Source organism: Clavelina lepadiformis, chromosome 3 (assembly GCF_947623445.1).
Source record: "Clavelina lepadiformis chromosome 3, kaClaLepa1.1, whole genome shotgun sequence".
In the NCBI taxonomy this organism is placed as follows: Eukaryota; Metazoa; Chordata; class Ascidiacea; order Aplousobranchia; family Clavelinidae; genus Clavelina; species Clavelina lepadiformis.
Window position 1 is genome coordinate 9,048,184 of NC_135242.1, and position 24,520 is coordinate 9,072,703.

At 36.6% G+C, this 24,520-nt stretch overlaps 1 protein-coding gene and 1 long non-coding RNA gene across 6 annotated transcripts in view; one reads left to right on the forward strand and one right to left on the reverse strand.

Moving 5' to 3' along the window:
* The first annotated feature begins 46 nt into the window (after window positions 1–46).
* On the forward strand, window positions 47–2,186 carry LOC143448318 (uncharacterized). Its single transcript, XR_013114451.1, has 3 exons — window positions 47–69; window positions 1,540–1,723; window positions 2,050–2,186. It is a non-coding gene; the product is annotated as an uncharacterized LOC143448318 (long non-coding RNA).
* The window catches only part of LOC143448317 (uncharacterized), a 28,159-nt gene continuing 5,661 nt past the window's right edge, over window positions 2,023–24,520 (reverse strand). For 2 of the 5 annotated variants that reach the window (XM_076947998.1, XM_076948003.1), the window contains 61 exons: window positions 24,163–24,337; window positions 23,418–23,616; window positions 23,014–23,181; window positions 22,616–22,866; window positions 22,349–22,487; window positions 22,038–22,229; window positions 21,754–21,923; window positions 21,570–21,660; window positions 21,286–21,445; window positions 20,867–21,008; window positions 20,508–20,620; window positions 20,203–20,360; window positions 19,939–20,078; window positions 19,433–19,829; window positions 19,198–19,332; window positions 18,942–19,102; window positions 18,474–18,678; window positions 18,065–18,240; window positions 17,669–17,831; window positions 17,392–17,590; window positions 17,100–17,266; window positions 16,733–16,913; window positions 16,296–16,485; window positions 16,093–16,164; window positions 15,766–15,926; window positions 15,328–15,506; window positions 15,025–15,152; window positions 14,730–14,917; window positions 14,023–14,182; window positions 13,645–13,759; window positions 13,368–13,528; window positions 13,132–13,248; window positions 12,826–12,956; window positions 12,628–12,724; window positions 12,401–12,532; window positions 11,997–12,326; window positions 11,704–11,851; window positions 11,521–11,628; window positions 11,260–11,402; window positions 11,132–11,182; window positions 10,868–11,026; window positions 10,654–10,767; window positions 10,310–10,554; window positions 9,987–10,191; window positions 8,399–8,608; window positions 8,023–8,323; window positions 7,835–7,940; window positions 7,011–7,152; window positions 6,790–6,906; window positions 6,447–6,706; window positions 6,084–6,339; window positions 5,339–5,951; window positions 5,020–5,189; window positions 4,738–4,817; window positions 4,463–4,610; window positions 4,238–4,342; window positions 3,804–4,159; window positions 3,503–3,702; window positions 3,237–3,385; window positions 2,630–2,863; window positions 2,023–2,386 (listed from right to left, as the gene is read on the reverse strand). In XM_076947998.1, coding sequence (XP_076804113.1) covers window positions 2,244–2,386; window positions 2,630–2,863; window positions 3,237–3,385; window positions 3,503–3,702; window positions 3,804–4,159; window positions 4,238–4,342; window positions 4,463–4,610; window positions 4,738–4,817; window positions 5,020–5,189; window positions 5,339–5,951; window positions 6,084–6,339; window positions 6,447–6,706; window positions 6,790–6,906; window positions 7,011–7,152; window positions 7,835–7,940; window positions 8,023–8,323; window positions 8,399–8,608; window positions 9,987–10,191; window positions 10,310–10,554; window positions 10,654–10,767; window positions 10,868–11,026; window positions 11,132–11,182; window positions 11,260–11,402; window positions 11,521–11,628; window positions 11,704–11,851; window positions 11,997–12,326; window positions 12,401–12,532; window positions 12,628–12,724; window positions 12,826–12,956; window positions 13,132–13,248; window positions 13,368–13,528; window positions 13,645–13,759; window positions 14,023–14,182; window positions 14,730–14,917; window positions 15,025–15,152; window positions 15,328–15,506; window positions 15,766–15,926; window positions 16,093–16,164; window positions 16,296–16,485; window positions 16,733–16,913; window positions 17,100–17,266; window positions 17,392–17,590; window positions 17,669–17,831; window positions 18,065–18,240; window positions 18,474–18,678; window positions 18,942–19,102; window positions 19,198–19,332; window positions 19,433–19,829; window positions 19,939–20,078; window positions 20,203–20,360; window positions 20,508–20,620; window positions 20,867–21,008; window positions 21,286–21,445; window positions 21,570–21,660; window positions 21,754–21,923; window positions 22,038–22,229; window positions 22,349–22,487; window positions 22,616–22,866; window positions 23,014–23,181; window positions 23,418–23,616; window positions 24,163–24,337 — 10,806 coding nt within the window. In that variant the 3' untranslated portion in view covers window positions 2,023–2,243. The remainder of the gene's footprint in view (window positions 2,387–2,629; window positions 2,864–3,236; window positions 3,386–3,502; window positions 3,703–3,803; window positions 4,160–4,237; window positions 4,343–4,462; window positions 4,611–4,737; window positions 4,818–5,019; window positions 5,190–5,338; window positions 5,952–6,083; window positions 6,340–6,446; window positions 6,707–6,789; window positions 6,907–7,010; window positions 7,153–7,834; window positions 7,941–8,022; window positions 8,324–8,398; window positions 8,609–9,986; window positions 10,192–10,309; window positions 10,555–10,653; window positions 10,768–10,867; window positions 11,027–11,131; window positions 11,183–11,259; window positions 11,403–11,520; window positions 11,629–11,703; window positions 11,852–11,996; window positions 12,327–12,400; window positions 12,533–12,627; window positions 12,725–12,825; window positions 12,957–13,131; window positions 13,249–13,367; window positions 13,529–13,644; window positions 13,760–14,022; window positions 14,183–14,729; window positions 14,918–15,024; window positions 15,153–15,327; window positions 15,507–15,765; window positions 15,927–16,092; window positions 16,165–16,295; window positions 16,486–16,732; window positions 16,914–17,099; window positions 17,267–17,391; window positions 17,591–17,668; window positions 17,832–18,064; window positions 18,241–18,473; window positions 18,679–18,941; window positions 19,103–19,197; window positions 19,333–19,432; window positions 19,830–19,938; window positions 20,079–20,202; window positions 20,361–20,507; window positions 20,621–20,866; window positions 21,009–21,285; window positions 21,446–21,569; window positions 21,661–21,753; window positions 21,924–22,037; window positions 22,230–22,348; window positions 22,488–22,615; window positions 22,867–23,013; window positions 23,182–23,417; window positions 23,617–24,162; window positions 24,338–24,520) is intronic. The other 3 variants (XM_076948001.1, XM_076948000.1, XM_076948002.1) reach the window with 3 other exon arrangements.

Below are 24,520 nucleotides of genomic sequence, written 5' to 3' on the forward strand. Positions count from 1 at the left end.
ATTTTCAAAATGTGCCAGCAATGTCGTTTCATGCTCATGCAACGTTGATTTGTTAAAGTTAACAATAAGGTAAACTATACAGTGCTAAAGATTTAATGTATTGAGTAAACAGTCATGCATACAAAGGCATTGCATTTCCTACATGATTTATCAAACTTTATCAACTGTTTTGATATAACCAAAGTTTCCAATTTAAGCAGTGAGTGACGAACAATGGCGTTGACAGTGAGCATTTCTTCAACCTTTGCAAAGCAGAAATTAAACTACTGACAAACAGTATCATATAAATTGCTTTCGTTTTGTGTGTCTGACGCGTGATAAGTAAGGTCTGGACCCAAAGTATCGGTACAAATAACAAAAGGCCTAAAGTTTAGCCCAGCTACCGGCCCTAAACACATTTGTAAATTGCTCAGCTGCATGTAAATTTTGAAACACAGGGCATGTATGACCAGTCAAGCCATAATTAGCTGATATGTACCGTATACCTAAAAGTTTACGCCTGCCTAGCAAACAGTCACAGCTCACAGGCCATACATAGCCTAAATTGTTAACAACAACCTACCAAGAAACATTTTCGGAAAAAATAAACCTTTCCATTTTGCACTCTTGTTTCAGTCCAAGTAAGTTTAATTATTAATTTTATGAACAGCTTGAGGTGTTATAACGTAATAGAATTCTAACACCATTTCGAAATTAAAAGCTAAAGATGTATAACTGAGTACTTGAATGTGTTACCTGAGTTGAAGGATTATTTTTGTCATAAGACTCGTGGGAACACTTAACCAACAGTGTTGTTAATCAAAAGTTAAATTTAGTTAATGGTATATAAAACTACGGCCAAATCTGATTGCAATAATTATAATAAAAATTGTAAATTATAAGCTTAATGTTAGGTTAAACCAGAGGCGGGGATATTTTTCCTTGTTGACGGCGCATTACAGTTAGTCCACGACTTAAAAAGTTTTCACAGACTGCGAGAAAGATTATTCGGGTTCGTGCGAACCCGAATATCATGAAGGTCGACACGAACGAATCCCGAATCTATTCGTATTAGAACCAAACAATAAAATTTCCTCCAAAAGTTGTCCAGTCTTACTTTTAAAATGACATAATCGATAAACAAATCGCTTTCTTTCGAAAAACAGTGTTTAAAAAATAATCGAAAAAGTAAAATCGTTAGGAAAACGACCTTCATTGTAAGTACTGCTGACTCTAGTTTAGCATTATCGGGAAACTAGATCATCATTTTTTACGAAAGTCAGTAAATTTATAAGTAATATTGTATTCTTCGGGTTCGCCATTGTTGGTATTCGTGTTCGCCCGGATCTTCCATAAAGGCGATATTCGATGAATCTATTCAGGTTTGGGTTCGTATCGGCCCATCCCTACATACTGTATATACTGTTTAATCAAATAGTTTGTAGTGTAGTGATAACATGACGTAATAATACATCAATTATTTTGTAACAACGACACTTAAACAGCTTTCCAAAATACAGACACTTTTCCCCTTTACGCATCATACTATTGGTTTGGCAGTATACCATCCGTTGTCACTGGTACGGTAGTACCAACTCCGGAATGATTTGGAGAATGGTGCAACTTCTAATATGCGTCGTATTCATTTTAATCTTTGAGATTCTACATGCCGTCTTTGACAAAGGTAGTTATGTTCTTATGGAGATCTCTAATTTTGTTCTACAATTTATACGAGAAATAGCAGGTAAGTAAGTAATCATGGTGTGTAACTATGCCTATTATTGTCGTTTTTTTCAGCAAAGTATTTTTAGTTCTTTGTAATTGAACTTTGCAAATTTTACTCATACCACATCAATTAGATATAAACTTTGAAGACTACAACTTTGTTGAGTGTCTGAAGTATATGCTTTTGTCTTAAATTTTTTCTCTTAGTCCTTATCTTTGCGCGGTATCCAGCCCTTTGAGATTGTAAAATGTCGTAAAATGTAAGGTACTCAATTCTTACTGTTCCTGAACACTGAATTAAAATGACATTACTCTCAATGCAGCAAACATTGCAATATTTTTCAGATGAAACACTGTCCTTAAAAGTAAATGCTGATCGAAAGAAATCATGCGAATCCATCGAGAAGGAACCAGAAATACAAAATCAAAAGTGCCCGTTGTCAATTAGCTCAGTACCATATTCACGAGATCACACGTCAATAACATCCGATTACAGTATGTCATAAAATGCAGAATCGTATAAATAAATCTCGCGGAACTCAAAGATCGCCAATAGAAGATTTTATGAAAAATCTTCCATTTACTCGCCTTTCGGCAACTCCATCATTGCTGAGAAGTTGTATTGTTGCCTCACTGGCTGGAATGGTAACGTTAAACTTCCCTGCATTTCCAGAGTATATACCTGAAAGACACAATGCAAACATGAAAATAATGAAAAATATATTTGCCTTTTCCATGCAATTGTTTCCATGTCCTACTGCAAATAAATTCATATGGTGAAAATGAGCATGTGAGTTACTCACAGTTGCAACTACAGAAGACAATAGCATAGGGTAAGACAAAAGATCAACTTGCAAAACACCAACTCTAATAGCCTGCTTTGATTCTAAAAGTGCTGGTTTCTATTAAATGCTTTTTGCCGTACCATGAACAGTTCTGCTGCTACCAACTCCGCTATATACAAACATTTTATCGAGGGGAGATGTAATAAAGTCAATGAACTGGATAGTTATTTCCGTTGGTGGAGAAACGTTTCTTCTTCTCGAATTATGTAAAATCATCCAAAGACAGTCACCATTTCCAGCATATGGCAGTGGATAATTGCGACTAAGCAAGGGGCCCTGAGTGGCTCCCACATATAAGCTTCTTCCTTCACATCCTAAAAACAGAAAAGGGATTGGTGTTTCCCATTTTGCCTTTTCGTTTTGTGTTTTTCAAGACGCCCTAAAACTTATAAACTATCTGCACATCTTATTAGAAGTACCACTAGGGCAAGTCATCTCATGCTGACTTTCTTTGCAGCTACAACAAATCAAGCACGCTGGTGTAATCACTAATCACGAGGCATATTTCTTGTTACATTAATATAGCGACATGATTAAAGTATATATAGTCTTGAAAATAAGTGGCATTTGGGCCAATCCTTTAACAGAAATTTGCTCATACGTAGTACGTTGCTTTGTTGTATTACTGCTATATAGATTTTGGGTCCACAAAAGCCTTTCAATATGGGCAATTGCGTTGAAATTTACCTGATGGACAGTCCAATTCGTCTGAAAGGTCTAAGCAATCAAGCTCACCATCGCATACTTTGTGTGGTGATATGCATTTATTCCTGTCACACTTATGAAGATTTGTGCATAGACCTACGTCTTCTGTGTAGTAATTGAAGTGATGATTTCTGCGTTAAAACAAGACCTGTTGAAATTAAGAAGCTTAACTTATAAAAATAAGACAGCTGTCTGCCTTCAATATGCCCTTTTCAGAACTCATTTTATTTCATCATTTTGTTGCTCACCCAACATCTTTTAAATGTTTTCGTCCAATTGCAGGTAATAGTGACAAAGTGATTGGCTTATTGGGAATCGAAACAAAGTAATGCGGACCATTTGACCAGTTATTATGCTGTTTTTCTGCGCCTGATGTCACCTGCATAAATCCTTGATCCAAAACCGGATTAGTATTCATTTTTGGGATACGAAATATAGCCACTTTACCCTAAAATATAAATGTTTTATGAAGTCGTTTATCATTCTACGATACCCTAAGGAAAAACATGTGCGAATTGCGATAAAAGAAAATAAATCACATCTTTATACCTCAGGTGGATTAATAGTCCAGTGGCAGCTTTTTATTTGTCTTCCCTCTACTTTATTAAATCGGATTGTTTTCAGTTCTTGTTCTGTCCCATTTATCCAAGCAAATTTCGTCTTATCTGCATCAGTCTTGTTAAACTCGAATACTTGTTTCGGAATCCAGACATTACCCTCTTTTAAGCTTGAGTAATAGCGGTTAAAAGGGTCAAGATCGGGATCGTATGCACATCCAGACAGACAGTCCATTTCATCAGCGTAGCTGGCTGAGCAATCAATTGTACCATCGCATTTCTTCGACAATGGAAGACATTCACTTTTATCGGATTGTGGGGCATAACAAGAAAACTGTCCAGGACAGGCTAAATAATTGCCGTAGATTATTATATGAAAAGAACCTTTGTAGCAATTGCTTTCTTCATCGAACATAAAATACTCACAATCACTTAAGGACTTATCAATCCACTTGTTAAGTGCCGGTGTCATTTTTGTTAAATAATCCATTCCGATTGGAATTCCTAATGTTGGCTTATAAAACGTCGAACCTGAGAAAAAACCACGCTGCGATCACAGTACGTGTGAAATACTTGATTTCCGTAGTAATTAATCCACATACTTTGCTGCGTTTGACGCAGTAAGCTATAACATCATCAGATTTATTTTACCTTCTGTTTCCTTGTTGGATATGTCATCAAATATAGCTGTATAATTTGGATTCAATACGTTCCGACGAAAATTTATCAAGTTATACAATCCTGCTATGAACCACCGATTATCATGTTGTCGGCAAAACAACATAGATCCTTGATCATTCTAAAATAAAGTAATCCGCATTAATTTAAACGAAAATTTCCTTTTGGTTTAACCTACATGCACATTTGCATTTTCAATTTGATTCAACAACATTTTGAACAAGCTCCTTTAAATAGTACAAAGTTACCTTGAAAGCAGCAATTCGTTTGCTTTCATATCCAATTTTAATCAAGTCTCGTGTTGGATGCAAGTTGAATGTGTTTGGGTCTGTTTGTTAAAAAAGTAAATAACACGTAGAGGCTTGCAACCAAAGCCTTTTCTGTCGGTTGCCAAAGTAGACCATATTCAGGCCTTCAAGGTGTCCGCAAAGACTTTAGCCATTTTAAACCAGACTATGTGTGGTTTAAAACTTTTAACACTTTCATTAAAGACAGCTTTTATTAAAAGTAAAAGCATGCTGCTTACTTACTATTTGGGGGCTGCTCCGCAATTCTTATACCATCAAGACAAACATTTCTTTTATTCGCATCATCGTAAGCTTCACAAAAAAGGAACGGCGAAGTAACCTCAGCAGCTGTCACGGCAACGGAATAATGACGCAAACTCCAAACCAATCGCCTATCCTCTTCTTCGGTCGAACTAAGTAGAACATATATCACGATGACAAAAACGAGGTGATATTGAATATTGTTTGTGCTCAATGCGCACTTACTTTAACAAGGTTGACCAGCATGTAATGCTGTCTGCGTAATTACACATAGGAATATCGTATGTCACTTGCTACTTACCCTATGTAAATGGGGGAATGGCCGACGCTATAGCAAGTTGCCCGGTTCGGTAACGAATATGCGTCACTTTCAAATAGCGACGGAAAACGCGAGCTTTCAGATGGAAGAACAAAACTACCAGTCAGCTTTTGATGTTTAACCGTGATCATCGCCGATGGTGTTTCTTCTTTAGTAACTTCCAAACAAGCCGAAGATCGCCCTGTGGTGCCGTTGAAATCGTCTGCGCTGTAAGTACCATCATATACTACGTACTGTTCTTCTCCAACAGGAGGTCCAATATCATCGGTGACGGCAACGCTGGGAAGATTGTTTTGCGCAAGGATGCTATTGTCAGGTTCAAGCTTCAGAAGTGCAATATCACGAGCAATCCTGTTGGCATCTGCTCGAACGTCTTCTACGTTTAGTTCTCCCTTGGAGTTGGCTCCAGCCTCACTGGAATTCGCGTATTCTTGCTGAATTTCGTATTCTGGATGAACAATCCATCTTGCAACACGCCATGCCGATCTGCCACTTTCTACCGTGTCATGAGTCAAAGGACTTACAACGGCATAGGAAAAGGTGTTAGATTCTTCATCAGCAACATCAGGGGTGCTTTCTGATAGATTATCAAACTCTAAAAATAGTAGAGTTTGCATAAGTTTAATATCTACAAAACAATGTTTATGTACGATATTCCAGTAGAGGTTGTAGGTGCATAAAAAAAGGATTTTTATCTAAATGTGTTATCATAACCAAACTGCAGTACCAGCTAAACCCATTTCGTCATCTTCAGGGTTTTCTTTATCTTTATTTAAAACTGAGTACGCAGAATATAAGGATGGATTCAGGATGCAATGAGCGGGCACGAGAGCCCACATTGGACGAATGAAAACTACACTGCAGAGAAATGTGTATCCAGTTAACTCTTGGGGAGCTTGACTAGAGTCTTCTAGCGACACAAAGTGATTCTTGGCAACGTAAAGGCCAGCAACCCACGGCCAAGTACTTGGCTCCGACGCAACCTGAATATGACATTGATTTGTTTAATTAATTATTTGAAACGGCAGTATACTGTATATTAAAGATGATTTATTGTATCAATACCATTGAATTCAGTGGTAACTTTTACCGGGTATGGAGACGTTTCTTCAAGCGCATTTTGGTTTTCAGTGAAGCCACAGCTATCTTGAAGTAAACCCACAAACTTAGGTTCTTCTGATATAGTGTCGTTATCACAAAATGCTTCGTCGGCTCCTCCAAAACAATCAGCAATTCCATCGCACAAAATATCAGCAACTCGGGTAATATTCGATGATCTGACTCGACATCTGTCTATAATTTCTGGCGAGCAAACTGCATCTACTCCTTGAGACCTGTCATTTTCGAGTTCTGAAGCAACAGAAAAGTAGGTAAATGCAAACAATAAATTACGATTTAAACGTTTCACAATTAAGTTTTTAGAGCAAATTTACCGGCAGCACATAGCCTGCGAATCGAAGAAAAACACAGTCGCTCGTCAGCGCCACTATTGCAGTCCGCTTTTCCGTCACATTCAAATTCTTTCGGAATACAATGTTCTGCTACATTTTCTGAAAAACGATGATTTGCTTAAATAGTTATTATTTGATTTATGCAGCGATTTCATGATGAAGCAAACAATGCGGTAAAAAAATACTCGAACATATAACATTACCTGTATCAAGTTCCGCGGTTGAACATTTGAATAAGCCGCCATCCTTCCTGCAAGTTGCCTGGCATTCTCCTTCTGTTATTCGAACTTCATCAATAGCAATATCAGACCGAAAACCCGGTCCTCTTACTCCTTCGAATACGATCTGTTAATTGGAACGGAGGGTAGAAAATGTTAGCAAAGTGCTTTATTATTTATTAAATTATTTATTTACTATTTATTTATTATATAATAACCGCAGGAAACTGAACGCTAAACACATCTAATTGCGAGAGCAAACCACGCCCCAAGAGAATCGAATGTTATATAAGGAAGTTGCAGAGGGGCTTGCATACACATTGGCAACTGCTCAATATACCAATTCACACAAATTTAAAAGCAAAACGGGAAGCAGAAAGGGTAATAAGCTGAGTTATTAAAACGTTTAAGATAGACGTGACGTGAATGCTTCAACTTTGGACTAATTTGAACAGGACAATTTTCACGATTTTACATTTGTAAGTTATAGAGAGTAAATTGAAAAGTTAACCTTATTAATAATGCCAACGTAATAACACGAAACCAAACAACAAAAAAGGTAAAAGTATAAAAGCTAAATCATTCAAACGTATATGGAAGTCGTAGGAAATTGCTTACGCTTTATGTGAAACATTACGTGTTTATTGTACATGGAATGATACGCTTTCTTTTATGTTTTATTTTACTTACATTAGCTATACAGTAGGTGATGGTGATTGCAAACAGAGGCATTAAATCTAAGTATTTATTGTTATCAACCAAAACATAATGCTATAAGTACATTTATCTCAAAGTCTCTTCTAGCACACCTGAAAATCGTTGAAGGGATAGAAAGTGATGGCAGCTTCCACCCAAGGTTTTTCTCTAACACTCCTCTGTTCTCCTGATTTGCTCCACAGCAAATAACGCTGTGTTCTAACAAAAATCATGAAAAAAATCACTAAAAATGATATGTTAGCAAAATTTCTATAAGATAATAGCATTATGTTTAACTTACGGCACGGTAGTGTTTGAGGTTTTCATTTCTTTGAAAGCAATTCCAGCTCCAAACTTGTAAACAAGTGCTTGGGTGGAAACAACTGATTCAATGCCGTCAGCTTCAAAAGTGGAACTCAAATGTTCTCGTTCCATTGACAAGTCGACAAAAATATTAAGAAATCCTGTATTTGAGCCGTACATGTCATAGGAAAATCGCAGACAGACTGGGATATCTGGACGCCCAAAGATTCTAGGTGACATCAACGCTGCTTTTTCACCAGGTTTTCTGGGCCGTGAAGCTTCAATGAATACGTAACTTCCTACCAAGCTAAATTAGGTTAGTGTCAAAGAGCTTGGCCCGTGTACAGTATGATTTCTATAGGCGTTATGCTCACCTGTGCCGTCAAACGAAGCATCGTAAGGGGGGCCTGTCCCTTCTGAAGGTGTTGTTAGCACATTTCTAGTCCATGTGAACTGTGCATCAAGATCATGGATGAAGCCACAGAGATGATGAGAAAAGTTGCAGTGAAATAAAGTGTGCTCCACGTCCCCGATATTTTTCTTTGATTGCGATATAGGTCTTGCTGTGACGATTGCGCTGAATCCTATATATATTTAAAAATAATATTTTAGTAAAGTGGGGTTAAGACCAAATTCCATTATTTCCAAATCACTGTGAATTTGGTTCCCTTTTTAATTATTCAGTTACTTATACAAGTTCAGTTGGGATATATGTTAAATCACTTATAGTAAAAGCTATGACTTAAAAGAAATCCATAACAAAACCCTGTAAATTCGACTATGTTAAAAAAACTCGTGTAAAATGAAAATTATGTAATTTTCATAGGGATTTGTGTAACTTACCAAAATTGTTTAATAAATAAACCTAAAAGAAAGCAATTATATTAAATGTTATGCAATTGAAGCTCTATTTTGCTTAATGAACTTTAAGGAAAAAAGTCAGCATTACAGTATATTAAATAATGTATTTCATTTTTATTGAACATATTTAAATTGTTTTAAATTTCGTTTAACTTGCATGGTTTCATTCTATTTTTAATGATTTATTAGAAATTAACATCAATTTATATTATAGATACACCGATAAACAAAGTAACTGATAAGTTAAGCCTTAATTAAAACATTGCATGTGTTTTGAGAATACTAGTAATTTATATGTCATAACAATTATATCAATGGCCGATTATTTATTTAAGTTATTACTTGATCTTAAAACTGATATCATATAATCGAAAAATTAGCCGATAAGGCAAATTACCGATCAACTATCTGTCATGGCCTTAATCGGGCAATCTTAACTTATATAAAATTGTACGAATTTGTTACAGTTACAAAAACATTTTTTTTTGTAATTTTTGTAAATTTATATTAATTAATTTCAAGTTGTTTGAACTTATATCCAATTTTACTTAAATTTTTCTAAATTAGTTTGAGTTTTCATAAATGTAGTTCAATTTTTAAAAACACTACTTAGCTTTATATAAACTTGCTGGAATTTGTTTGAGTTTAAATCGTTTGATTTTTACGAGTTTATTTAAATTAACACAATTGACAGAAATCCAAGTTGATTTATCTAAATTTAGTTGAATTTATTCAGATTTTCATTACTTTTTGCCAGTCATATTGATTTGTTTGAATTTGCATAAATTTATTCAACTTCACACGAATTCTTATGAGTGTATTTTAAATCATAACTTTTACAATAAGTAGAAGGTGATGTCAAGTAGCCTATTTGAACTGTAAATATAAGCAGGTAAATAAGCAACCAAGAAACCAGTAACAAACTTCAACTGCAAACAAGTAACTAAATAAGTAATCAGCGATTAAGGAAACGGATAACCAGCTTATTTACAAAGGTTTAATTCAAAAAGGAAATTATATGCAGCGCTTATGCTATAACACACACGTATATCGTATACTTCAGTCTGGATAATGGTATTAAATAAAAAGTAGTTCGTTTACCTGGCATGTTAACCAAACTATCGGAATGGAACACAACAGTCAAACTTTGACCACTGCTTTTCTGCGGGGGAATGGAAGCGTTGTAAAAGCCGCAAAATGTAGACAATTTTATTCCTCTGGTGTGCGGACCATCAAACACAGTTACCGCATCATACGTACATTCAGCATGTGACTCGATGTCAACAATAGAAAACTCCAAAAGCACCTAAATCAGAGCGGTGTTATTAGCATGTGGTGAAACAGAACACGCAAAAAAATGAAGTATCAAAGATAACAGCAATTAATTTCTTGCCGACGTCGTCTCAAATCACATCGTAACACACCTGGTAATCAGGCCAGGTTGTAAACGTCCACACGCATCTTGAATTAGAATTGTAGTTGCCAGGATAGTTTGGCGAAGTGATACGCAACGTTGCTTCTGCTCCATCAACAGGAGTAACAGTGTGCGGACATGACGAAAAGACGATTGAAAACGAGCTGTTGACAAGAGTGGGCGGTGTAGACTTTGGTAACGATGTTCTTGAGGAAACTGTCGGTTGTGAAGAACTAGTTAGATGGGAAACGTTTGCTGGAAAACATTCGACACTAAATGTTAGTAACTAAATAGTTTATAGTAAAATTGCTCTTATAGTTACATATTGCCTACATATTTAGGTTTACAATTTACCCAACGTTTGTGGAGGAGCTGTGGTGGTCTGGGTATTCAGAATATTTGGCAAAATGCTTGGATGACCGAAAAAAGATGTTTGTACGTGGTTTTGCGCTGTTCTTTTTATGCGATCTAGCCGATAAAAATCATAATTGTTGGCTAGTTGGTTGAACATGTGTTTAGATAAATTAGCAAGAACTAAGCAAGAAATGTCTGAAATTTTATGACATACGGGATACATCTTGGGAAATGAAAAGTGTTCTGTTACTAGTGACGTCATATGTACTCTCATCCAGGTTATAGAGAGTGTCGTAATGCATATAAAATCCTTCTCCGTTGGTGATTTCGCCAGAAGCAGTGAAAGCAAGGGAGATTCCCTCATGATTAGAATCTGAATGTTACAGCGATACTGACAATGACAAGTCAAAATGAGCAAATTTAAAACATAAATATTAATAATTTAAAACTTCAATGTTTTGCATAAGCTCTGGCTTACCATCATAAAAGAGATGGAGCTTAAGTTTATCGTTGCTTTGGCTGGAAGAATCTAAATTTGCAGTGTTTTGAATAATGATGCAATCAACTTTTAGATATGTCAGTTATTTTTAAAACCAAAAAACAAACCATCAACTGCTATATAAGGAAAAATCCAGAGTGGGTCGTCACATCGATTTGCGGTGATGAATGTGGCGATTTCTTTAGTTAAACCATCATTAGGGATGTTGTAGATGAGTTCGTTTAGTTTGCACCAGTCAACATTTCTGCATCTGCGTTGAACAGCGAATTAATGATTGCCCTTTGTGATTATGCTCCAGGGAAATAAATGTAATGCGTAAACGCAACATATATGATGAGTAACACGTTGATATCTTTTAGACTACCAACCTCATTAAAAAACTACACTGCAAAATAGAAGCAGTTGCATGTAATGCTTGGAAAATTGTGTAAGTTTTTTGAGCGCAGGGATCCTTTGAAAACTTTGTAAAGTAATCACTACAAAGAAGGCAAACATTCTGTTAAACAAAAAAAAATATTGGTTTTCGTAAATTTGTTTTTTCATCCCCTTACTGGCACAAAGGAGTTCTTAGTATTTGGACAATGACGTCTTCCAAGCTCGGGGGGTTAACACTTTGTGTCCGGTGGCTACTTGATCGATTAGGAGTACCAGCATCGCTTTTGGTAGCATTAAGCATGTTGTTATGAAGAAACCCGCGATCTGAAGTACAGAACAATAAATTAAAAACAAACAAAAAATCTACGAGTTATGTTTAGTTTGATACTATAATAATAATGATAAAGATTGTCAGTGTAGCTTATGACTGCAATTTAGATTCAAGAAATTGTTCAATTTTGGCTTTTACCTATTACAGCTCTACCAGATATTCTGTACAATGGTTCCTTGGAATCGTCAAACTGTCCTCTGTAAAGACTGAGCTGATCTACGGTGTTATAGTAATCAATTGTTATTAAAATCCATTTAGAGGAATTTCCTACATCTTTCGATCTGCCTGATGGGTTAAGGTACCACATGCAGGCCATATGCTGAGGAGAAGAGGAATGAAATGGAAATCCAGGGCTAACAATGACCCCGCTTGAACTTTTCAGGACAAAGCTGCATTCTTCACTAATTTGAAGCGAATCTAATCCATTCAACAAATCTTTTTCATCATTTCCCATCATCATGTCACCAGCTGTAAATAATGTGAAATATCTTTTAATATTATGACTCAGCCAGGACTTACCAATCTCAAATATAAAAAGTCACCTGATTTTAATTTAACATCCAAGTCAAGGTTATGCCATGAGCTTCCGCTCCAATAATTCCACTCATGACCAAGTTCAGACGGATTGGCAGAAGTGTCGTTTATGTACAACCAATTTCCTGATGGGGAGACCCCTTTAAAGAATAGCTTTAATAAGCATACATTTGAAGGACAAGGTGAAGCGATTGCTTTGACAGAAAACTGACAGAAAGAATGATTTTCAACTCACTGTCAGATAACTTGCTAATGATTCTCCATTGACCGCCCGCTATATGATAAAAGAGTTGATAGCCCTTACTGGATAGGTTTGGGTCTTTGAGGGAAGTCTGGTTATTAAAAAAACTGTAACTATTAAAATGTTCCAACTTATGCTGAAATGAAATGTCATAGTTTTTCTGTTTACTATATTTCAACAACTTGTACTTACCGAATAATACATCGGTCTATAACCAACCATGTGTCCGCTAAATATAAAGAGCCCAAGCATTTCTTTGGCTCCAGATAAAGAAGGAGTCGGTGTTGTAATTGAGGGGAGAATATGTATTGGTTGGGTGGGACCTTTAAATTAGAACGTTATAAATAGAACGTTATACCAAGCTTATAGTAATACTAAAATAAAAGTTTCCAACAAAGCTATCAGGATTATGTATTAGATTTAATAACATATGGAATACGGAAAAAAACTGGACAGACCAAACAAAACATAATAAACGTAAGCGTCATTTAACCTTACCGGTATAATTGTGCGGTTCCCCGGAAATATTCCAAAGTGCGTAAAATCCCAAGTCGCCTTCTCCATCATAGGATATAAAAGCGACTTCTAAACTTGTATCATTCGTCTCGTACGTACCTGCGATACATTTATGAAGCTTATTAAAATCATTAATTATGTTATCAGCATCGTGTATCGCTTTCTTGCGTAGTTGCCACCAATCAGTTACCATTAGTTATTTAACTAGTGTCTCTTACGTTCGTGAGAACTTAAGGATCCGGAAAGGCTAGCATTAAGCGTGCTGAATCCCACTCTCGTGTAAAATACATCAACCGTCGTGTTTTCCACATCAGTGAGAAAAGTGTCAAAGTGCAGACGAATAGTTTGGCCAGGAGACGCCAGAATCCGGTACAAACAACTACAAAACATCCTTTTTTATAAATTTTCAATGCTTAGCTACTAACCGCCAGCTACAACGAGCTCTTCTAAGTTAAAAAACTGCTTGGTTAATTAGATAGACTTAATGTCAATTACAAATGATTTGACAAGTAGTTATCTGGCCATCCGGGTGTGGCAAAACTACCACTTGTTTGGCTCGAGTAAGTTCCTCCGCATGTGCCAGGTCGACGGTAGTCCGGAACAGTCAAATCTAAATTACATACAGTTGTGTATTCGGCTGACCCCATTTAGTAACGAAACTTAGGCCTACCTCATCCAATTGCAAAAACAGGCGGAATAAAGTGTGTTTCTATATAATATCAAAGCAAAACACAGCAAATACATTACAAAATTATAAAAATTACCATAAAGATTCAAATATTTGTAAACAATTGGGATTATTGTAGGGTTCTTCGCTTTACAATTGGCATACATAAATTCTAACATTAAACAATAAAAATCAAAAATGTTTACTCAGATCCGTATGCAGGCTAATCCAATCAATGAAATACTGGACTTCAGAAAATACATCTGGTTTTCTTCGAAGGGCACAACCCATGCTCCAGCTGATGACCCCAGCGAGATACCACCTTCTTTCATCGGTTTCACACAACAATGGACCACCACTGTCACCCTTAATGCAGAGAAATGCTCAAGATTTATTTGATTTTGCATTAACCAGTAATTATTTCCTACAGCAGATGTTAAGGTTGACGTGTGTATATACTGTACATTACGGCTCACTCAAAACCAAACTATACTGGAGCAGTTTTGATAATCTTACGTATAACTTCAATAAAATCAGAGGAAATGGATAAGATTCCCTCACCAATAGACGTACGTTTCATAATAAAACGCGAAACCCACGTTAAACAATTAGGCTTCTATTACCACAGTGGGGTATTTAGTGCCGCAAAAACATGATGTTGCACTAAAATCAGCGTACTACAGTATAGACGGCGTTCAGCGTCAATCAAGCGTGAACAAATCAAATAGTAACAAAGCTTAAAAAGTTCAGTTGAAGCGAAAATTATTAACGAAAGTAAATATTAACTTGCTGCCCAAAAACGCATACGCCAATTATTATGCATGCTGCCAACGGTTAATTAGGAATACAAACCAACAATGGCGAAAATAACTTTCTCCACAGTATCCTAGACATTCATCAACACTTAGCTTACATGACAAAATCCTATTCCACCGGTGTTTGGGTACCCAGCGCATATCATACGCGGTGAAACATAACCATCATACCAGCCCTTATCGCAATCTTCATGAGCTAATATCGGAGTGATGGCATCATACAATAGGAAAGTGTTAGATCCATTCTCTTTCAGGCGCCCATATCCAGCCACATAACACTTGTCTCCTGTCAAATTGTCAATTATAAGCCTACATTAAGTAACATTATACACAGGAACAATAAGCACTGTAAAAAGCTCGTTGTTGAATTTGTACATACTCTATGCTGCATACCTGGTCTAAACCTACGGTTACCATCGGGAATACAGGCAGTGTTGGTATAACGAGACAATCGAACGGGTGTTTGCAGCTCTAGAATAGCTATATCCCAGTCAGGTATGAGAGCTGTCCGGTCGTAATTGCTGTAAAAATGAAGATCATCCGAACAAAATGTATTTAAGTGTTTGTGTAAAATCTATATACATGCCAGCTTCCTTGAGCTAACGACCAGAAGAGGCAAAATCTCAAGCTATAACAATGGAAAGCAAATGATTGAAAAAGGCAAATCATAATCCATAAACGCTAAAACAAGCTTACTCGTGCAAAATTCCTCGTTTTACAAAGTACTTTCTGTGCCCTTCATCAAGAGGGTCTAGATCATTGGCGCCAGTTACCACGGTAAAGTCAGTGGGCGAGTCGTAATCGAAGCAATGAGCTACTGTCAAAACGTGTCGATTCGTAATGAGTGTTCCACCGCATTTATGTAAACCATCAACCTGAACAAAATCCAAAATGTTTTAGCTCAGGGTCCAGCGGTATAAGCAAATTACGGTCCGCGGGCTACATCCGGCCCGGCGAAGGGATACTGTCCGAACCGCGCAAAACTTTCAGAAAGTTTGAAGTTTGCTTAGTTCGTTAAATGTGTATTTTTGGGGCCTGGCAAAATCCAAACTAGTTTCCTCACCGATATCGCTACGTCAGAATAGCCACTGTATCAACAAAAAGCAAACGAAATGACTGCTTGGCACAATTTACCTGTAGGGAAGCCATCCAGGGCCAGCGTGCTCTATCGGACATGTTTCCTCCTACAATTCTCAGAATAGGTTTGTTAAGGTCACTTCTCGGTCGTATGCCACATTCATAAGGAATGCAATCCGCCACCCAGGCTTTGCCCGAAGAGCAAACTGACCCGTCACCTAATGACAGAGAAAAGGTCGCGTTTAAGTCGATGTTTGTCAACTACTAAGATACTTTATCAGCATAACCTCACAAATAACATTATCGTTTGTATATACTTTGGCAGAAATGTGCCAGCTATACGCTCATTTATATGAAAATAATAACTAAAATGATTTTACTTGCCTGTTTTTGGAAAGGAATTTCCTTCAAAAACTTCATCGTTAAAACTTATGTGGGCTTGGACGTATGACGGGTCTAGCGAAATATGAATTTACGGCTGTTAGCAAAACTTTAGTATTTTTAAGAGATAAAAAATAAGGGAAACCTTCAACCAAAATATCATCAAAGTTATGTGGGAGTAATTGTCATTAATGTAACAAACTCACAGCCGCTTATATTTTGATGTAATCTGTACAGTGTGGAGCCTTGAAAGTCATGTGGAATCGTAACAAATTTTAAAGGTAATTTTGCTTCTGAGAAACCAACTTGCTGACACGCAACATCCGCCATCTCTGTCGTGATATGATCACCACATAACACTGAAAAGTTTGGTGTGAGCCTTCGGACCTCTAAAACCTTCAAGGGTGAAATATGTTGTAATTATCATTGCTGTGTGTAGTAATTATTGTAATTATTGCAAAATGAAATATGTAATTAATATATGCAATTTTTGTAATTATTGCTGTGGGTAGTAACTTAAAGCCTATACCGTAAAGGTTATACTAAATGTAAAATACAATTTTGCAAGTTATTTTAGGGCAATTCCAGAATGATTCAGCTTTCAGTAATAAACTATTTTGCACTTGGATTCCAAATCTCGCACATTTTCTCCCATAATTTGGCTTATTCTAGTGCAGTTGTTTTCGTCGCTTTCGTCAGGACAACCAATGATTCCATCGCAGAAGTAATTGTCGGTTACACAGAAACTGTCAGAGCATTTTGTGCGGCAATGATCTTTGTTGACTTGCTCAATTGCAATATCCACTGAGGGCATAGTCACGCGGCTAATAATATTGCAACATTCCAGTTGATTAGCGATAAATATTCCCGATAGAATATAAGAAAGCTTTTCCTCGCAAATTTTTAGTTTTTACAAAATGGTTTACCTCACACAAATTACAATTATTTAACAATATACTGTACATATTGTTTTAGGTTAAGATCTGGAAAAAATCATACAAAGCACTTACCCAGAAAATGTTAATACTATTGTAGCTTCGGAGTCCTCAACAATGTATTTTGATGGGTTTTTGAAATTGTTTTTCGTTACCAGCAGTTGTTGGCCGGGAAAGTTATCCAATGATAAACTGCTTAATATTGGTTCTCTGGAAGTGGACAAACCTTGATAGATGTTCAGCTAAAACACAAAGAAAAAATATACTTCCTTCATGTTACCCTACAATAGTTATAGGTTACCATACTACAGTTATACGTCACCTGCATGAGGAGTTATATAGCATTTAAAAATAAACTTAATCCCACCTTAAATGCACTGTTCCCTCCTTGATTGCTAATTGCTCCTACTTGGACTAAGATGTTTTTGTTACGGTGTCCATGGATTCTCCAAATACATCTGTTATCAATTGGAAAACGCTTATCAGTGGCATTAACCAGCACAGAATTGCGCTCAAAAATATCGGCCACCGTACCGCAATAAGATGGACAGCCAATTTCGTCAGACCTGAAGCAAACAAACCGAAAACAAAAATTTTAAATCGAAAAATTGTTGGAAAAGAAATGAAAATCATAGAAATCATACCAATCGCCGCAGTCATTTAATCCATCACATAAGTGATGTGGTTTGACACAAACATTGTTACGGCAACGGATACGGTTGTTGCAAAACATTTCCGACTCTCCTGGGCACGGTTTAGTTTCAATCGAAACAGCGTTGGCCCATATCAAGGATAATCCATGAAACTCTGAGAACGAAAAGAATGTTTTACCAAAACGACTACACAAGGTGCGGAAAAATGTTTCACTGCATGATGCATTGACTTAACAATATATGCAATACTAATTAGTATATTTTCTTTAACAAATGCTGGTGAAACGTGGTAGACAACTTGTGACAGATTCTTGTACAAACATTTTTGAACTTTTCGAAGCAATGGTTTTATTAAAGAAACCACAGTCACGGTTATTAGATTATTACCTAAAATAAATGCGCCAGCATTGCCCAACCAATTTGTTGAATTAATTTCTGTCTTCATAACCAACCATGGTCTAACATTCGACATGCCATTGAGTTGGTAAGATGAAACCAGCGAAAACTCGTCGGATAAAACGTTACGAAGAATGACACTTAAATTTCCATCGTCGGCTTTTTGCCTGTGTAAAAATTGTGCTATTAAACTTTTTCCTTCGTTGCATTTACGCATTTACACATTTTCGCATTTACGCATTTACGCATTTACGCATTTACGCATTTACGCATTTATGCATTTACGCATTTACGCATTTACGCATTTACGCATTTTCACAGTACTTTGAAGATGCAAACGCATTCAATTGCAAAGTTGCACGATGACGCGCTGATGACAAGGTTGTTGCGTAGCTTATACCTGTAGTGTATACTGAAGCAGTAGTGAGGATACGAGTGGCTGATTCCTGGTAGCAATGCTTTCAGTACAGGCTGCGTTTGATGCATAGTAGAATCTCCACTGTAAGTTAACATGACGGCAGGTTCATTCAGAGAGTCGATGATTACCGGGTCGAATTTTTGACGTGCGTATAATTTATTCACTGGAACGTAATCCACTTCGTCTACTAAAACACAATCATTTCAAGACCATGTACTGTAAAGAAAGTATAGTTAGCAATATTTGTTAGCAATATATTTCATATACAAAATACGATTAACTCGCTTTAAAGCAGAGGTGACAAACATGTGGCCCGCAAATCAATTTGACAGTTTGCATGGTGAAGCATTCCGGCGAGAATGACAAAGCATTCCCCTGCTTTAAAGTATGCCTATTTGCTTCAACCACCGCGGAATAACTTTCATTTGTAACGCGACTCTTTCCACTTACTTCCTTCTACAAAGAATACGCACTCTTGGTTTAAAGGTTTCTCAAAAGTACAAGTGTACGCTTGCGGCCTGAAGCAAGCCCCCTCCTTTAACTCAACATCATCAACGGCAATGTACCCGATAAACCCTTCTGAACTTTGGGCGGTAAAGACCAAATCGTATCTAACAAGAAAAAAGTATTAAGTAAGTTAGACTGAGAATAAACCATTAACTTCACTTTAATTTTCTATTAAATACTCAGCAGTAAGTAAACTTACTTCACATCCGGGACTGGAATGGTGACTGTTGCATTCTGCCATTCTTCGCCTTGGTCCTTTTTCACTGTCCATATAACGAATAGATTGTTGATGCTGACTTTCAAGGAGCCTACATTGCTACCAGTCAAGTGATACCTTCATAAAATTAACCCCAGTCACAAATTCTTCAGTTACTACAAGGATGTATGATTGTTACTATATGATCAAGAAATATCGTGCTTAAAATATCAATTACCTAAAGCTGAGACACCAGTAAATGGGAGACGGTAGAGGTTTGGGATTTACAATTCTACGGATTGGTTGCAGCGTGCTGGTGGCACTTAGCAAATCGGATGCATTGAAAGGAAATGATGGCACCATTGGAAGAGTGAAACCTTTTTGAGGAGCCTTTTCTTTCGTACTTTTATAAACTGAGATCTTGAAATTTGCTGAGCCTTTGATACCGGCATCAAAGTATAAAAAATAATTTTGCTGCTTTTCTTGACGTTTGGCTGGGTCGTTTGCAATTACCGATGTGGGTATATGTAGGTCACACCGATAGTAACTTGGCGAAAATAGCTTTGATGGATCATAAAAAACTCCCGGGGGTTGCACAGGTTCAAACCAGCTGCTTCTGGCATAAGCAAGTGGGTCTAAAATCAATAAAGTGCATGGTGTAACAACGTTTGGAATACCACGATTGTTTCATGTGAGTCACGAAAGAATAAAATCACCCACAATTTTATAATCATAGAAACAAACCTTGGCAAGTTCTGAATTCACCGACTTCGCTTGCAAGGTCATTGGAACCGACAAATTCGCAATGATCGTCGCCATTTCCCGACGTGTCAGCAATATTTCGAAATTTACCGTGCAAACTTTCGCTCAAAAAGATTTTATATCTAAAAATGGTATTATTCGTTTCATTCAATTCCACTCATTTTAATTTCATTCATTCCAAGATCTTTTAATTTTGTTTACTTAAACGCCAACTTTGAAAATCCAGATTATTTCAACACGTCTTACTTGTTACTTTCGCAGACCACTACACCGGCAAATTTCGGGCTTCCATAGGAAGACAGTTCTCTAACCAGTCTTGTTCCATTACATTCATTGCAGCCCGACTTGTTGTCCGATGCAAAGTTAAAGTAAAACCATTCGTGGCCCAACATATCTAAAGGTCTCTGAATATTTATGTTACAGGTATAATTATCAAAAGGTAAATCTTAAAGTTTTCGAAGCATTGCATTTATTTTGTTGGCAGGTTTTTTTGATAAGTCCTCATCTATATATAATAATTAATATATATATAGACATACAAACAAGTTTACCGTCAGTTCTGGGACCGTATCCCTGTTAATGTTTTCGTCAATTGGAAATGGTTCTGTTGTCCAAGGCTTGTTAGGGCCTGACCAAACAGTCCAGTCTTTCGTATCCATGGCGCCTAATATTTTCAAAGCTGTATAGCTAGTATTCGCACAGGATAGAATTTGGTAACGCAAAATAAAGCAATTACCCTAATAGTCGGATATTTGAATTAGCATGTTTAGTAGATTTTGAAATAAGAAAATGTCTGCTTAAACGCGAAAAGGTGTTTGGTTAAAGCAAATGGTGCGTTATAATTCACAGACGTTTTTCTTACTTCATTTCCTCATTTAAAGTAGTTTTTACTAAACAAAAAGATATATACCTTGTTCAAACCCACAAAGAAGATCATCAGATTCTTGAAAAGAGCATTTTTTGCTGATGTCACACAAACCGTCTTCAATGACAACATCATCAAGAGCAATATCACTCCGATAATCTTTTCCTCGAACAGCTTCAAATAAAACCTGGGCAAAGATAACGTATTAAAGTATGAACCTATGTTAGTTTATCGTCCTAGATTCTTAATAGTGTAAATCCAAGTCACAACAATTTACCAAGTGGTTGCAATTGTAATGATAAAAGCAGACAGGTTCCTAGTAGAACATTTATTATTAACGTGTTGACTAGTTACTGACTAATAAAAAATGTTCTACTATGAACCCGCCTGCTCTTTTCATCACAATTGCAACCACATAGTATTCGAAATCAACATCAAGTCTTTCTAAGTCATAGCAATTTTACCTGATATAGTCCATGTCGCTTGACGGACACTTGAGCAAACTTCCAGAAAATACCTTGGTTACCGGATTTGCGCCATAGTTCCTCAGGCTGACTGCTGTTTTGCAAGCGGTGGTTTAACGTCAATGAACCAATGTGAACACCAAACATGTGGTAGTAAAATCTACGCAAAAGATAACTTCATATAAACACAACCAAATCAGGTGAATGTTGCCAAACGTTTAGCTCGCTTTTCATGAGCGATGTCGTTGTGCACTACATTAGAAAAAAATTGTGTTATAACTTGCTTTATGCATACAGGTCTTGCCAACCATACTGATTCCATTATAGCTACTGCTCCTTCGTCTTGATCAGTTGCTTCAGCATATACGTATGAACCTACAGATAACGATCAATCAATTTATATCGATCAACACACTGGCGTCTTTTTGCGACAGTTTCTTAAAGTTAGGAATGAAATTTATAACTAACTATTTATTCGAATTTTAGTATGATCTAAAACGGGTCCGGTTGAGTTCGATGGTGTGTGTCTATGCCATATCTTCCAATCAAAATCGTCATCAGAACTTTGCTTCCAGAGACATAAATTTTCTTCAAATTGGCATGTTTGCTTCTGGACTGGACAGTCAATTTCGTCGGAGCTGCATAAACGTGAAACATTGAAATCAAAGATGGAAAAATACATATCGGATCTTACAACATGGTAGAGCATAGTGATATTATCGTGCGCTAGACTGACAAGAAAAAAGTCTTACCCATCTCGACAGTCAATCCTTCCGTCGCAGACTGTTATGCTGGGAATGTATTTATCGCTTCCATTACAGGAGAAGAATTCTTCAACATTGTGTGGTTCAACATTTGAGACCGAGCATTCGAACTCATCTTCGCCGTTAGGACAATCTGACTTGCCGTCGCACCAAAGCAGGGAGTTTATGCAAGTGCCACTTCTAGGTGAAAAGTTTAAACATTATCTCAGATATTTGTTTGGCTCAGTACCGTGTCGATTTCAAAACGCTTAATCGCCTTTGAAATGAAATTTATATAATTTACTATAATGAGTGGTTACCGGTAAGAACACAGCTTTTCCCACGAAGAACACTGCCCGGTACAGTATGATTTCGATAGGCTAGTTGATATACAAACCTCATCACACATACCGCCATTAGCGCATGGAAATGTAATGGCTTCGTTGCGGTGAAGAACACCTGATCAATCAGTGATATATTTACTATATTTACCGTAATTATGTTTGAGATATTATTCAGATTAAATTTATGCAGTCACGTAGCACGGAGGCTAGTAACGCAGTTGCACTTAATATGAGTTTACATACTGTGCTCAAATGCAGTGTAGTCGAAAGCACTGATTCCTGCAATGGCGCTCACGTTTAAACCTCTTTGTATCGTTTCGAATGCCATTCGAGAATCGGAAATATTGGAAATCGGCAACATTATTTCACCTATCGATTTGCTTTCGGAATAAGCTACAAATAAAGTCTCGCCAAATGTTGTGACGAAAGAAATCTCCCCGATTTCTCCTAAGGGTACCTGGTCAGGCGAACTAGTTTGTCGAGAACCGTCAAATCTTCACAGAACAAATAAAAGATAGTTTGTAAAAAGGAGATAACAAAAACATTGGATAACAAAATACTGTTAACTAGTCTATAACGCAGTCGTCAAATAGAAATAGGAGGTACAGTTGGTAAATCACTGAAGTATTTCGTAAAGTTACCCTATGAATTCCAATTGATTAGTCGCTAAGTTGATCCAGTATAGACGATCTGTCGACATGGAATATGTGATATCGTATGTATAAACATTATTTACAAGAACTTTTCTGGAGCCCCCGTCTAAGTCACTGCATTCAATTCTTCCGGCCAAGTCAGCCCAGTACAATTTTCTTTACAAAAATAAAAACAGCTAATCACAATTACACACTTTGATCTTTGTTATTAACTGACTGCAGTTTTGTTTTGCAATAGCAAGGCCTAATTTGTTAATCAGTGTAACTATATAATCTGTTATAAATATTTACTATACAAAAATTTCTTTGACTGTAATCAACTCGAAATCTGCTGCTTTAGTTAAAATTATCTTTAACAAACAAGGTATGAATAACCGTACAAAAGAATATACCGTTTTATAGGATCAATGGCGAGACTAATTGGTGTTAGTTTCCCGCCCCTGATTAAGTGGCGATTTGCTCGAAGTACAGGGTCTCTAGAGCTCTTGCTTAAATGTAATTTAACTACTCCAATCGCCCCACTGCCAATATCGCTAAAATAGATGTTGCCGTCGTATAAGTCAGCTACTAAGCCGACCGGTTGCAACAGACCTGGATAAAACAACTTTGTTAATTTCCGATGAATGGTTTATCTCAGGCACCTTTCATGATTATTCAAGGTATGACAGCAATTGTCTTAGTTGATAACACATGACTTTAGACAAACAATAAAAAGCATAAAGTGGAAGATTATAAAATTTAAAAACAGTAAACTAGAATGCCAAATTGGAGAATAACAAACATGAACTTTCCGAACGGTGACATACTACATTATACAATTCAGAAACAGCAAGGTATTAACAAATGTGAATAAATAATACTTAGTATAAACGGGGATGAGTAATTCAAAATATATAAACAGCAGCTTTCAACGGTTCTTTTGCTACAAGAATTATTTGCTATTCGAATTATTCGGTTTTCTTTTGCTATAGCTTGTAATGTTCTAGTTAGAAAAGTTAATGTATAATGTTTTCCCAAGTATATAGCACAATTTGATTTATTACGTGTTTTGTTGGAAATTTCACATTTATTTTGTATTTTCTTCGTTTCGGAGCATATATCTGCTGGGCACCAATTGCATAAAAGTTATATACTTACCGTCAACTATTGTTGTAGTCAACTTTGTTGCAAGAGATGTTAACTTTATTTCTCTAGTCGATCGCTCAATCCAAACAATATATTCCTTCCAGGGTTCTGAGTTAGCCATAACACCATTACTCAGATGTCGAATGTAAATTGTGTTAACGACTCCTGAGGTTACCGACAAAAGTTTCTGTGAAAAACAGTCCAATGTTTCATTGAGTAATGTAGCATATGCTTTCCAAATAGTTATCCTAAGTAAACGGGTGCATGCCGAAAAGTATGTAACATATACAATTTACCACAAACGGAAGATGTGAATAACAAAAAATAAGAATTTACAAAAACATACAGGGAATAAGTTTTTTTAAATTAT